The sequence below is a fragment of the Microchirus variegatus genome (assembly GCF_963457635.1).
Source record: "Microchirus variegatus genome assembly, chromosome: 22".
Lineage (NCBI taxonomy): Eukaryota > Metazoa > Chordata > Actinopteri > Pleuronectiformes > Soleidae > Microchirus > Microchirus variegatus.
In genome coordinates this window covers 7,520,515-7,535,737 of record NC_139823.1, presented here as the reverse complement: position 1 = coordinate 7,535,737, position 15,223 = coordinate 7,520,515, and the positions used below count along the sequence as shown (strand labels likewise).

Below are 15,223 nucleotides of genomic sequence, written 5' to 3'. Positions count from 1 at the left end.
CAATCAACAGCTTTGTGCGTTTCTGTGTGATAATTGCAACGCGCAGAGGACTCGTACCAAAAATAGTTTTCCGAGACAAACACGCGTTGCAGGTTCACTCAGCTGAGATTCAAATTTGTGACAGCCAGGGTTTGACAGCAACCAGATCATCCGGGCTAAATGTATGATTTAGTAAATATCATAATGTGTGATTCTTTGTTTGGCTCTGAGGTCATATTGTGATTAATCATGTGGCACAGATTTCCTTCGGCGTAATGCTGTAAATATCAGGATAAATAAATACACAGTGTGCTGCTGTTCACATGCTGTGCTGTTAAGTCTGTTACTGATCACATTAACAGTCTGCACGCGGTGTTCGTCAGAGAAAAAAACGATCCCGTAAAATAAATGACATTTTTTAATGTTCTTCAAAAAGTCAACAGAACTTTTTCTTTTTGCAACAGTGGTCTCAAAAAGGTCACGTAAAACTTTGTTTAGGAGAGAAAAAAAACGGAATATGGAAGAGAAATAAATTGAGCAGATTAATGTCAGACGTGTTCTGGCGTCTTTATTTATAGAAAGGTTATTGAAAAGCATGCTGTAAAATGTGCTTTGTTGGTAGTTAATGTGAGCAAGCTTGACAGGAAGCCAATTGTTAGATGAGAGAGGAGTGCCTGCAAGGCAGGTCAGCGACACGCTGGACTCACAGCTCACTGGGAAAAAATGGCTGCAGGCAAACATTGACCACCTCATATAATGTGAATCAATCACACACACACACACACACATACAACAGTGAGGTACAGGCAAACCGTGGCAGCACATACAAATAAATAAAGCAATACACTGTGAATCAGCCGTGTAAGGAACAGACTGAGAAACGATCGTCATTACTCATCAACGTGCACATGAATGATAAATACGATTACAGTGAGATCAATAAAACGCATCAACTTAAAGGTGCATTATGTAATAAATCTAAATCAACTGGCCATAGAATCCTCCTAATATGTCACAGAGACTCAGGAATAATATTCATATAACAAACTGAACTCACCAGCAACAACAGTACAGACAAAATATTTGCATTAAAAAAAAATTGCGAACCGCAAATCATGTTTATGTTTTGAAATCATGTTTTTTTTCCATATGGCGCCACCTACCACCGTCTACCAATCATTGCAGTCAGTAGAGTCTCGGCTGACGAGCAACCACGGGTTGCCAGTTATGTCAGAAAATGAAACCTTAAAGACCTCAGTATTTTGAGTTTCAATGTAGTAACCGTTTTTGGCCACATTCTTACATATGGCGCCTTTAAGCATGAAATGTGTTTGATTTGAGTGGGAAATCTTTTATTGTCGTCCATTTTTGGTCACTCGCCGAATACGAGCCATCTGCTGGTGACAAAGATGATTTATTTCTTCCTCACTTATTAGCTTGTGGAGTATCAACTTAATAAAATATTAAAAATTTGACAATTTAGTTAATTTGTTTGCTCAAAGATCGACATTTTAATATTCAGTAAAATGACATCAAGAGATGAAAACAGCTGATTTTTTTTATACACACCCTTCAGGAGAATTGTTTTCATATTTAAATTTCTTAGAGCATCCATTCCTATAAAAATGTGTTGATTAATGGTTGGTTTTGTTTGTTTCCCCCGAAGACAAAGTGATGTACCGAGGCTGACTGACTCCCGTCATTAGATTGAAGCTCGATCCATCACTGCCCCTCACTGTCGCCTTGTTAAGAGAATGGATAGGGGATTCTCTGGCACTTGTCAGTAAATGCATCAAAGTTTATTGCAGTCTGCGTCCGTGTGGGTTCATCTGTTTCACAACTCTGCGTCGCATGCTTCACACTCCCACAGTGCTCTAAAAACCCAGGGACAACTCCACGGAAAGCAAACACAGTGGCTGTGATATACCAAAAACATCAGTTTTTCCTATTAAGATGGTGAATAAATTCTTTGTAAAATGTACATGGAATCTCTAGAGAGTAATCAGGGTGTTTATTAGCCCATCAAATTAATTTTCTATTTGAATATCTTTCAGAATGGGCTTGTTTCGTGTGAGAAAATATGAGTATGAGGAAACGGGAGGAAGAGTGGAGATCATTCTGCCACTTACAGAGGTAAAAGGTGACAACACTGACTGCTTTCTAATCTCCCACCATCATTGGGAATCACTCCAGCCAAGACAGCCATGTCACAGAAGCCAATAATTGGAAAATCACAGCCAGTTCTCCAAATTATCCCCAATACACTGAGGTAATTTTGCTGTGTCTGAACACAAAGCTACCCCGGCTTCTGAAAAGGGCACCTGTTATAACGTCTACAATCCTGAGAAACAGTATATAAAAAAAATAGACTGGCAAAGAAGTCTGAATTGAGGAAATGTCGAGTAAGGATTGCAACTAAATCAATCAGACAGAATAAAAATCAGGATTAAAATCACATTCAACTTCCAATCAATGTAATTTTCTCAAACATTTATGTAATAGCATCCTGCTTTGATTTATGAATGTGATTACTAGCATGCTAACAGTGACTGAATAAATGTGGACATACACAAGCAAGGCTGTAAGCTACAGTAAATCTATCACATTTTTATATTGCATTAGTACTGTTTAATAATCAGTATATTCATAATCTTCACATTTATTTTGAAGGCTGTTTTGTTGTAATTTGCAACTTTTTTACGTAAGTGCTAAATCTTGTGTTTTTGTTTGTTTTTCAAGTGTGGCTTGGTTGTATCTTTATACACGCGTGTGCATTTGCTGTCTAATCAAGGAATTTAGAATAGAGATAATGGCAAATACAGTTTTAAATGTATATTTTGAATGCACCTGTTACATTTTACTACATGTATTTCATGAAAACCTGACTTTATCAGCTGCGTTTCATTCATTTTTTTTGTTAAATTAGTGCATATCACTGCGTCCTCTTGCGCACGACAAGTGTTGACAGCCAGGAGAATTAGTGACGAGACTTAATGGCTTGTTCAGCTCACGGTAGTTCACTTGCGGTGTAGTTTGCTTAGAGACAGAAGACTAGTTGTTAAGTATAGAGTAGCATCTAGAAGAGTTGCTGAACAATCTTACCTGTGTCCCTCCGTGTTGGGTTAGCGCATTTCTGCACATTGCCAACGCTTACTGGACGCTCTCGAAGCTTTACCTTTGAACCCGCTCCGTCTGGAGGCAGCTGGGCCAATCACGTTGCTCGTTGTTGAGAGGTGCTGAAGTTTCTCCGAGGCTCCTACCCTCTCGCCAACATGGTGAGTGAAGTGTGCTAAAATAACATTTATTGTACTGTAAAGTTAAAGTCAGAGACGGCAAAGACGTTGTAGCTGACAATTTTCCGTTCAATTAAGTGTAGTTCTGTGTCTCCTCGATGATATTAATGCATATTGTTCATTGTCGGACTTCACCGTTTAGCATACGGTGTTAGCGCTGAGCTAAGGTAGCGGCAAATACACCTTATAGTCATGGTTCAGACTTTCGTGAACTATGTCCAACAAGATAAAGTTACACCACACAATTTGCTTCGGTTGTGTATAGCATTGACATGCGTGTGTAATGTTATGAAACAATACTATTAGATAGAAAAATCGCATGGCGGCAAGATATGTATTGAACTAGCTGCCCAATCAAAATAGCTAAGCTCTCGTGTTAGCTTTTTAGGGTCATTCTGAATCAGCCTCCATTCATTCAGAGGGCGCAGATACATGCTAACGGTCATTGGTGAATGTAAAGCATTCACAGACACACACATTCCCTACTACATTATCTGGGGTAATGTACATGTTGCGGTGTTAATTTGGCATCGGTTAGAACCACATGAACAATGGAAGTATGTTCGATTTATGGTCTCAGACTCAGTGACGTCTAAGTTGGCGAAGTTAATTCATTTTACTTCACAAGAAGTAATTTTTATCATAGCTGAGACTTAATCGGAGTTAAATAACACGTCAAAATATATTTTATGAACCAGTCAGTTCAGATACGTATGTGTTCATCAGGAGAGAACCCGATTAATGTGTTTTGTCAGTTTATACGTTAAAACAGGAGGGATACAAATAAATACTTTGATAAATAAATTATACTCCTTTCTAATGTTAAGTTAACAATATGTCTGCATAACAAAGATTTAAAATAAAACAGTTTAGATGCACATTTTAAATATAGCCTATATAGCTGATTTCACAAAACTTATGAAAAAGGGTTTTAAATTAAAATCCCCCATTTGATTCTGAAGAGTCAGAATATGGTATACCAATTTGTTTTTTGTTCCCGAATCTGTCTGTTCTTGCCTGTGTGTTTAACTCTCTGACTCTGGTCCAAATAGTTTGTTGGAAATCAGTGATGTGTCTGCACATGGTGATTTGCAGTCTTTGGTGATTAAAAAAAAAATCAATTTGTTAATGTAATTAATGTTTGTTGGATAATCTCCCAGTGACTTTTAACTTAATCATTTTGCTTGAAATGCCCATCCCTAATTCAAACATAAAGGCTTGAAAAGCAGGTCTAGTGAAAATACTTAATCTCTGTCAAACAATGAATTATCAGGGATTTTTCAGTTTTAGGTACAGGTACGGAGTGGAGGGGGTTTGGATCCTGTGGTTTATGATTTTATGATGACCTCTGATTAAAAGCGTTGAATAGTTATTGTGCACCAAAATTGTAGCTTAACAACACATCTTCAATTAATTCTCTTTGGTGATTATACTTTCTGTTCTTGCAGTTTCTGCTGCTGTTGAATTGTATTGAATGATGCTGATAGATGCATATTTTGTCCACCCTCAGTTGTACAAGTGTGGAACAGTCTTGATTATAATTTGATGATTTTCCTCTTTTATATGTCAGATTTTGTTTCTTCGCATGTTTTACTGACACAACTTCTTTGAATTATACTAATATTTAGACTAATATTAAAGTGAGAGAATCAAAGGAAACAATACGTTATTAAGATGGGGACTGATTTGGACATACTCTGTGTTGAGTTATTACACCGATGGCTGTTGTGAGATCACTGACACTGGTGTTTCTTATTCACGACAGTCTTCATCGGAGGCTAATAATGGCCCGAGCCAAGCGCCACCTTATCCAGGCGTACCGCCCTCAGGGATACCTCCCCCATTTGTAAGTCAGTGACAGAGATGTGTATGACAAATAGCTTTCCTCTTATTGTTACTAGTTGTCATTCAGGGTTGATGCGACTTCGGTCAATTTTAAAGCCTTCAGTGATGTTTAATTTCCTCTAATGACCCTTTTTTTTTTTCTATTCCTATTGCTTTGTCAAGATGGGACCACCAGGCATACCACCTCATTACCCTCCTATGGGAATGCCACCAATGGGACAGCGACCTCCGAGTATGACTCCATTGCCTCCTGGTATAATTCCCCCTGGAATGATGCCACCAATGGGGGCACCTCCAATGGGACAGGTTAGTCTTGTTAAAACCTCACAGATTTGTCTGAATGTTGTTCTTGGATTTGTTAGGTCTGCGGGTTGGTAACTTCTACTGGTCTTTGAAGCCATTCCATCCCTTCTTTCAAACTTTTTCAGCACAAACTAGTGCTGGGCGGTATACCGGTTCATACTGAAAGCTGGTGTTTCTTTTTTTATGAATTGTTTGGATATCTCAAGGCTGGTATATGAAAAACAGAACACGGTGCAGCAGAAAACAGAATTTGACAGGGGACCCTTTTCACTGCTGCACCAAACATGCTAAGGGCTTAGTAATTGCGGAAATGATGAATTTACTCCACCACCTAAGCAGAAAACACATCTGAGAGCACCAATAATGTATGTAATTGTGTTAACAGACACACACTCCGATGTGTCGCTCCTTCTTTCGCGCTGGAGCACTCACTCATGCTCATGCATAAAAAATACAGTTGTACACAGTGAAATCGTTACGCAACATTACGGTGATATACATTATTGGCCGTACTGCCCAGCAACAGCACAGGCAACATTTTCAACATCCTTTAACCCAGCGCCCCCACCTCTCCACTGTCCCCCCTCTGTTTCTGGTTTGGAGATTTCTTTATGTTTAAAGGGAGTTTTTCCTCTCCATTGATGCCTAGTGCTTGCACATTGTGTGTTTTGTTGGGTTTCTTTTTTTTCTTCCTCTGCCTTACTAGGCATAATGCCTTGAGATATTTAATCAGGTTTGATTAGACTGTCAACATTGTAAAGTGCTATGTAAATAAAGTTTATTATTATTTTATTGTTTTAGAAAGACTCAATTGACTGTTAATTATTTTGGCAAGAGAGAGCTGGTTTTATTAAGTATATGTAAATCTAGCTCCTCTGAAGTCATTAAGGAACTATTTGTTTGAAAGGATAAACAGTAGACTTCATCTACTGCAGTCAGTTCAGACCTAGTATTAACATCTGTCTATAGTGATTTGATCACAAGATCAATTCACAAAATTGAATCACCTGTAGTCCAATTTGCTAAAAACAGTATTATTTGGTCTTGGCAGTCGGAAGGTAAAAACGGTACATGTAAATTCACATATACAGTTGAGGTTTGATATCAAGTAATTTGAAACATAGAGAAGCAATTTGATGGTAGATATATATAGCAGATAAGACTAAAATAATTAAAAACAAATGTATTTGCTTTGGGACAGTTGAAGAAAGAGGAAATCAATAATTACCTGGGATCAGTTAATTTGAGTTCATCAAAAACTAGACCGAAAAAAAGGGAAGTAGGGTCAAATATGGCACATGAAACGTTATTTCATGCATTTAACAAGCATATGTGATTCTCTAATGAGGACTTTTAGATCAAAGTGCCACCGACATAAGTCTGAAAAGGTGGTTGCGAGGATGTAGTTTGAAGTTTGGTGTGTTGCTGCTTCACAGGTCACAAGCTGTGGCATCACACATAAATAAGCACAGCAGACACGGTGTCGGTCTCACCTCCTTCTGCTCCCAGTTGTTACCATCCTTCCATGTAGACGCTAACACCCCGTCTCATACTGTGTCTGATACTCGTCTCTACACTAGGTGGTATGGAAATGCCAAATAAATATTTCATGATGCTTCTATTATTAGATGCCAGGCATGATGCCACCTATGATGCCAGGGATGATGATGCCCCCTCGCATACCAGCTGCGTCTGTACAGCCAACAGGACCGGTAAATCGCCTCACTACTTTTTTCAGCAGTGCTCTTGCTTCACACTTCTTAAAAATATTCTGAAATCTGTGAAAAGCTAAATGGAGACGTTTGCACAGCCAAGTAACACGTCTGCTAAAGAAGAAGTGATGTCAAATATTTTTACCACGGATAGAAATGAAACGGCTGACAAGTACAGCGGCTGTATAAACTGAAAATGAGCATGTAACATGCCCCATGTTGTCACTGTTTGATTTGGCTTTGGTTTACTTGTGAATTAGTGCAAATACAATGACTTTTGTCTGTTCATTCACAAATTATCATAAATACTATGAATTATGAGTATATTCCCAGATGAATTTATCATTCCCTTTTAGTAAACTCTCCAATAATCTTGTCTTTTCTCACAGCCTGGTGTTGACTCCACAGGTAAGATCCCTTTTCTTTTGATATTGTCATAGTAATTTTCCCACATGATGTGATCATTAGAAGCCCAGATTGTGACTTATCTGTGTTTTTATTCTCACAGCTGCTGCACCTGGAACAGCTGTAAGTATAATGTAGTTTTTAGATTTTTACTGTGTTTGAATTCTTGTCATTAGCTCCATTATTTTGCCTTGTGCCTCTAAATTTGTTTTGTTTCTTGGTCTCTGCAGAGTACCACAAATGGCTCTCCACCGGAAGACCAGCCAAAGAAGGTTTGTACATTATTGAAAATGAAAAGAATTGGCAATTGCGTTAATTTAAACCCAAGTAAAAGAGTTAATTACTACTTAATTACATCTGTTGTTTTTGTGTTTCTCAGAAGTCTCTGTGGACCGAACACAAATCTCTGGATGGAAAGACTTATTATTACAATACAGAGACCAAGCAGTCCACATGGGAGAAACCAGACGATCTGAAATCTACTGTAGAGGTACCATCCTTTGTTACTCTCATAGCATGTTCCAAACCTACTTTTTGATTTTTATTTATTTAAATATTGGCTTACTTTTTGCACGGAACAAACTTACTTCCTCGCCTTTATCCGGGACAGAGCACAATAATCCATTATAATTGCACCAGATTTAGACATGTCCCCTTTCAGAATAATAAAATGACCTGTTTGCGTGTATTCAAATAATATAGAGGAGGTAATGTCGAGGAGCTATTTTTATGTGGATCATACATTGCACTTGTATTTCAGTCCACTGTGTCCCAAATGACATGTTTTCCCTTGTGTGTTTTTTTCCTTTTTAGCAAATGTTGTCTAAATGTCCCTGGAAGGAGTACAAGTCGGACACAGGGAAGCCTTATTATTACAACTCGCAGACAAAGGAGTCCAGATGGACCAAACCCAAAGATCTGGAGGATCTGGAAGGTAAGGAGCTGCTATCTGATGTTGCCAAACATATGAGAGAGGCAGGGAGTGTTCCACACTTATCTCCACCTGTAACAGCATGATGACTGGCAGACTGCTGGCCTCGTCAGCCAATGATGCCAAACATAAGACATTTTTCATATCAGCGATGTGCATGCACTGGAAGCACTCGTACAGGAACACGTGGAGGCTCCTTAAGCACATTTATACCTGTGCTTTATTCTCTCTTATCTGTTGTAAGCTTTGAAATGAAAACAAGTAGCCTAACAGCTGCCTCCTTTTGTTTATTCCAGCTATGATCAAAGCAGAGGAGAATGGGTAAGAGTTTCCTATTTACACTACACTCTTCACTCCACACACCTTATACATACAGCATTATGAACAACTAATATTATTACAATCTTGGTCTGATTTCAGAACGGTGGAGGCGGCAGCAGCAGCAGCAGCCCCTAGCATCACCATAGCTCCTGCAGTGCAAGCGATGGATATTACAGCCCCTGTCGTAACTGTGACAGAGGCAGAAACTGCAAAAGCAATCACAGAGGAACACCTCACCCAGGCGGTCATGCATCTCACAGCTGAGGTCAAGACAGTGGATGTGCCAGTTGTTCCCTCAGAGATCCCGGCTGTCACAGAGGTGGTGAAAGCCAGGTAAACAAAGATGTCTGATACAAAGAGGAGCACCGTCTCCATTCCCGTACACATGTACACCAAGGCTCGGTGTCCTGAAAATGTCACTTTTATGTTTTACCGTCAGCGTTGAAGTCATAAAGGAAGAACGGCCAGAGCTTCAGAAGAAAACGTACAAATGGAACACAAAGGAGGAAGCCAAGCAGGCCTTCAAAGAGCTGCTGAAGGAGAAGGTGAGGCTGATTCAAGTCAAGTAAGATTAGCCTGCTCAAGAGCTCGAGGCCACGCGGTGAAAGAGTGCACCATGGTTGTGCGGTCTCTGTAGGCCGGGAACTAAATGTATACGTTATATTCCTGTTAACAAAGGAGTAAATAAAAATAAGGATAATCTGGATGATTATAAACTGGGTTAATGATTGGAGGCAAATGTCACAGTTTATCACCTGTATGATACTGTGTTAAATATTTATTTTTGACCTCTCTCCTACTGCTGGAGGCTTTCTAGCACATGCTGGTGTCATCTCTCATCAGGCCCTCTGAGGTCTAAGCTCAGTTGTTAAGGTTCACCACCTGCTGCCTCAGATGTGTTTGTGTGTTTTGTTGCAAGGTGGCCGAGCACCCACACACACCTTTTAAAGGCTGTTATATTTAAGCTCTTTTTAATTTTGTGCACAAAGCTGTCCTCTGAGATTGCTCGCCATTTCCCGCAAAGATCTTAATGGCTCTGTCTTTCTGATTAGCTTTGCTGGATCAAAGGCACAGGGGCTGCCTGGGATTAAGACAGTGAGCGAAAGTGGCATGCCTCAGTGAGTTAGAATAACTGTGACAGCTGACAAGAGAGAGGTTCATAATGGATGAGTCATTCTCCGAGAGTGGCAAAAGGGGCACATCTCTGAATTATTGCCACTTCACATCTCTTAACCTGGCATCTATTAGTAATTAAGAGAATGTGTTGAGTTCTGAGAGCAGCGCAGTACAACTCATTGCTTCTCCTGTCTCACATACTTATTCTAACAAAGGCTTATTAAATAATTCACTTATCTGTGATGTATTGTTTAATATGATTAAAGTTCCACACATGTTCATAAACAATTCAGTCTGAGCTTACAGTCTGTCACGACTTGGTCTCTATTCTTTTGTATTTCAGGGTGTGTCCTCAAACTCCTCTTGGGAGCAAGCCATGAAAATGATTATCAATGATCCTCGCTACAGGTAAAAAAAAAATCACATTATGTTGTTTACTGTACACCAGGAGGTGACAACAATAAACAACTCTCACCACAAATGTCTCATTGTCCTTTATCCCTACAGCGCGCTTCCTAAGCTGAGTGAGAAGAAGCAGGCGTTCAATGCTTACAAAGTCCAGACGGAGAAGGAAGAAAAGGAGGAGGCCAGAATTAAATACAAAGAGTCCAAAGAGACCTTTCAGAGGTTTTTGGAGAACCACGACAAGATGACGTCCACCACCAGATACAAGTAAGTGCTGCATGGGCTTTTTTTTCCCCTGATTGATTTATTTTCCCCTGGAATTGTCAATATGGTTGTACAGATGAGAGGAGTGAAAGGTCATCTGTGGCTGACGCATGTTGGCTTCCACTTAAACTGTGACCTGTTAAAGCTCATCATCACTCTGTGGCTCGACTGTTTGTTCTTTTACTCAGGCAGAACATAATATGAAAATATGAACTGGGTCAAATTGCATTTTAAATGGCCATAAGACAGTCAAAAGAAATGCAGCCTTTACAGTTTGGTAATTATAATGTTTATAAATTGTTTCAGCCCTATTTTTTATTCATCCATGAAGCTGTCATAATAAGAGATGCTGTAAAACTTTTGGTTGAGTTTTGGTTTGGCATTTGAGTGAAAGTCATGATGACGGACAGAGTGGACGGACAGATTGACTGGTGACCTTGACAGCGAGCGAGTTTCAGAGTTCAGCTGGCACTGGGGTTTGTGGCAGGGGCTCGAGTTGCACTCTGGGATAGCACACAACTGAACTGACAGTTGGAGAGTGCTGACTGGGCTGTTAGTGAGTGAGTGAGTGAGTGTTGTCTTTTGGAACTTTTTCTGGCATAAACACTGACCTTGTCAGGACCAGTAGTCCAAAACCAAAACCTAATATAGCAGGTTTTGGTCTATGTGGTCCTAATATAGCATAATCTGGCTGAGTTTGAGGCTTGTATTTGAATCGTTAGGGTTAGGCATTTACTTGTTATGGTTTGAAGATAAGGTCTTAGGTGGGCTGTCCTAATGAATGCAAGTGATCGCAAGTCTTAAAATGGGTAGAAATACAAGAGTGCGTGTCTGCACGAAGCATTTAATAACACTTGAATTTATCCGAGGTTTGTTTGGGCAGTGAAATGCTGCCCTCATGTGGATTATTGGGTTAAAAAAAAAGAAATGAATATACAGTATCTCCATTCTTGCAATTCAGGAAAGCAGAGCAGATGTTCAACGAGCTCGAGGTTTGGAGCTGCGTTCCAGAGAGAGACAGACTGGAGATCTATGAAGACGTGCTCTTCTATCTTGCCAAGAAAGAGAAGGTAAGACTTTGATCAGGCAGAATTCTTATTATTCAGTCTTCAGTCTTTGATATCGTTGAGCATCCAAGTTTTGGTAAATTACTGTTTCCAGGAGCAAGCCAAGCAGCTGAGAAAGAGGAACTGGGAAGCTCTGAAGAACATCCTGGACAACATGGCCAACGTCACCTACCGCACCACCTGGTCTGAGGCCCAGCAGTACCTGCTCGACAACCCCACCTTTGCTGAAGACGAGGAGCTGCAGAGTATGAGCGCCTTATTATGTAAAGAAAGAAGTCGAAGGCCCCGTTGTTGCCGTGCAGAACTGTTGACAGTGTTACTGTGTGCCCGACAGATATGGACAAGGAGGACGCTCTCATTTGTTTTGAGGAGCACATCCGAGCGCTGGAGAAAGAGGAGGAAGAAGAGAAGCAGAAGACTCTCCTCAGAGAGAGGAGACGACAACGCAAGAATAGAGAGTCGTTCCAGGTGAGAGAGCATGGATGCAGATGCGCTAGAGGTTCAAATTAAACATGAGGTATCAGTCGCTGACCTAAATCTTTTTTCTTTTCTTTTTTGCTGCTTTCCTCGCAGAAATTTCTCGACGAGCTCCATGACCACGGTCAGCTTCACTCCATGTCTGCCTGGATGGAGATGTACCCGACCCTGAGCTCAGACATCCGCTTCGTCAACATGCTGGGTCAGCCAGGTAAGACGGCCGGTCACAGACACGCGGCTTCACTCATGTCCTCGTGCCCTGAATGCGCTGGAACACGTGAATCACATAAAACGTGACATGACTCGTGATGTAAATATTGTACGACGCGCAGCAGACCGCTGTTGATCTGAGTTTACTTTTCATTCAACAATCAGCCACTGTCCTCAATCACATCACTGGTTTGTGTATTTGTGCAGGTTCCACTCCACTGGACCTGTTCAAATTCTACGTGGAGGACTTGAAGGCTCGCTACCACGATGAAAAGAGGATCATCAAAGATATCCTGAAGGTGAGAATCTCATTGGTGCAAAGAGTAAACACTTAAAACATCTGCACATATCATCTTTGAAAGGTTTAATTTGTTGCTCTTTCCCTCTAAAGGACAAAGGCTTCTTGGTGGAAGTGAACACCAGCTTCGATGACTTTGGATCGGTCATCAGCTCGGACAAGAGAGCCACCACCCTGGACGCAGGAAACATAAAGCTGGCCTTCAACAGTGTAAGACTTCGGTTTCCTCCTGTCCTTTATATTCTGTGCCATACGTTTAAAATTTGAAAATGTTCTTTTACTACTATAAAATGACTACTATGTGGAAATAGACACCTGATTACTCTACCGTTCAATAGTTTAGGGTCACCTATACACTTTTTTTGTGTTGTCCATTAAAATTCACACTTATATTCATCAAAAGAGTTGCAAAATGAATAGAAAATATAGTCAAGACATTGTCAAGATTAGAAATAATAACTTTGCTTTCATCAAAGAACCAGCAAAACTGTTTTCAGGGTTTTCAAAGGTTTTCTAATCATCCAATAGCATTAGAACACTGGAAATGGGCCTCTATACACCTACGTACATATTCCATTAAAAACCAGACGTTTGCAGCTAGAATATTCGTTTACCACATTAACAATCTATAGAGTGTATTTCTGATTGATTCAATGTTATATTCATTGAAAAAAAGGGCTTTTCCTTAAAAAATAAGAATGTTTCTAATTGACCCCAAACCTTTGAACTGTAATTAATTTTACACAGCTATCCGTGTCTGAACTGATCAAAGATGTAATGGCGTAATTGAATCGTACTGATTAGTTTCACCCACTTCCTGTTCAGTTACTGGAGAAGGCTGAAGCCAGAGAGAGGGAGCGTGAAAAGGAGGAGGCTCGCAAGATGAAGAGGAAAGAGGCCGCCTTCAAGAATATGCTGAAACAGGCCACACCACCACTGGAGCCCGAGGCTTCATGGGAGGGAGTACGTTTGTGTTGTTTAAAGTGACAATTAACCAAGTGTCTACTGGTTTCTGTTATTCATAAACGTACTAAATCCTTTTTTTTTTTTTTTTAGGTAAGAGAGCGGTTCCTGAAAGAGTCTGCCTTTGAAGACGTGACTCTGGAGTCAGAGAGGAAGAGGATATTTAAAGACTTCATGCACGTCTTGGAGGTAAGACTTTGAGTCATGAGAGTGAGAAAAGGAGCTGAATTTAGCAGCTATGATAATGATGTTTAACACATTGTCTTTTTTTTTTTTTTACAGCATGAGTGCCAACATCACCACTCCAAGACAAAGAAGCACTCCAAGAAGTCCAAGAAACACCACAGGAAACGGTCCCGCTCTCGATCGGTCAGTAGCCCTCGCCCACTGTGCTTGATAAGTCCATCTGTGAGCGTATGTCACACCGTGGTCATCTCTAAATAATCTGCCTTCAATGTCATGACAGGGTTCAGAATCTGAGGATGAGGAGTACCACAAGAAGAAGAAGAGGTCACAGTCCAAGTCCCCGTCTGAACGCTCCTCGAGCGGAGAATCTGGTGAGTGGTTTTTCACAGTGAATCCAGTTATCATTACTGATGAGTGCTTTACGACATTTACTGACAAAACACCGACCATTTGTCTGCATAAAAAAACAGAGAGAAGCTATAAGAAATCCAAGAAGCACAAGAAGAAGGCCAAGAAGAGGCGCCACAAGTCTGTGAGTCTGCGTCTACTGAAGAGCAAGACCTTTTAAATCCATAAACTATATGAAGTATAATCTAAATGTGTGATTGTGACAACCAGGCATCACCTGATTCTGACACGGAGAAGAAAGGAAGAGAGCGCGACGGAAAACGCGACAAGGACTTAGAGAAGGATAAAGAGAACGACAAGTCTCGGGGGAAATCTCGCTCCGACTCGAAACAGAAGTCTCCTAAAAGAAAACCAGCCAAAGAGGAGGTGAATATTCATTTTGTTCCGTTTTTAAGGATGATGCTCCTTCACAAAAAGATTTCAAACGTTAATGACCGTTCTCTCGCTCTCAGGGTGGCTGGGATACGTCCGGCAGCGAGCTGAGCGAAGGGGAGCTGGAGAAGAGGAGAAGAACTTTACTGGAACAGCTGGACGCACCTTGATGATCATGTTTCTGCTGATCTTTAGTTGTGTTTGTACATTTCTCCAAACATTCATTCCCTTCAGGCTCATGTGACGTGACCTGCTCCTCTGGTCACTCCTTTATGGACTAACTGTGACATGTAACACCACCTCCTACTGGCATTCACTGAGAAAAGAGGAGACACTGAAGCTTCTCACTGATTTGATAAAGAATTTGATATCCAGAATAGCTGATGATCGTTTAATGTTGCTCGTCATCTTTAAGGAAATTTTTAGTTGACTGTAGTTGTACATGTTTTCCATTGCCTTCATTTTTATATTCAATTAAAAGCATATCTTAATGTCCAACTGACTGCAGTCTTAAATGCAACAAGTCCAAATGAACTCATCTGTATCCTTAAGGAGTGATCGAAAATTGATGTAGTAAAATGTAATAAAATGCCTTTTCTTTGGATTGTTTGTGGATACTTAAGCAGTCAAAGGTGACTTAAATTATGTGTAATTTCTTACGTCAAACA

General features: G+C 40.3%; 1 protein-coding gene across 1 annotated transcript; it reads left to right on the top strand.

The window, feature by feature from the left end:
• Window positions 1–5,067: 5,067 nt before the first annotated feature.
• On the top strand, window positions 5,068–14,997 carry prpf40a (PRP40 pre-mRNA processing factor 40 homolog A). The gene is made up of 26 exons (XM_083908641.1): window positions 5,068–5,118; window positions 5,280–5,423; window positions 7,049–7,132; window positions 7,522–7,540; window positions 7,641–7,660; window positions 7,768–7,809; window positions 7,917–8,027; window positions 8,351–8,471; window positions 8,765–8,789; window positions 8,889–9,122; window positions 9,229–9,334; window positions 10,249–10,313; window positions 10,413–10,577; window positions 11,536–11,644; window positions 11,736–11,886; window positions 11,976–12,109; window positions 12,215–12,329; window positions 12,536–12,627; window positions 12,720–12,836; window positions 13,452–13,589; window positions 13,683–13,778; window positions 13,872–13,958; window positions 14,056–14,146; window positions 14,246–14,307; window positions 14,394–14,549; window positions 14,636–14,997. Exons 2-26 carry the CDS (start codon window positions 5,280–5,282, stop codon window positions 14,723–14,725), a joined length of 2,574 nt encoding a protein of 857 aa, XP_083764767.1. The 5' UTR covers window positions 5,068–5,118; the 3' UTR covers window positions 14,726–14,997.
• The last annotated feature ends 226 nt before the right edge of the window (window positions 14,998–15,223 follow it).

Coding starts and splice junctions, on each gene's coding strand:
- prpf40a (XM_083908641.1), top strand. CDS start 5,280: ATGGGACCACCAGGCATACCACCTCATTACCCTCCTATGGGAATGCCA. Junction 9,335..10,248: donor AAGAGCTGCTGAAGGAGAAG/GTGAGGCTGATT, acceptor TTTGTATTTCAG/GGTGTGTCCTCAAACTCCTC. Junction 11,645..11,735: donor ATCTTGCCAAGAAAGAGAAG/GTAAGACTTTGA, acceptor TACTGTTTCCAG/GAGCAAGCCAAGCAGCTGAG.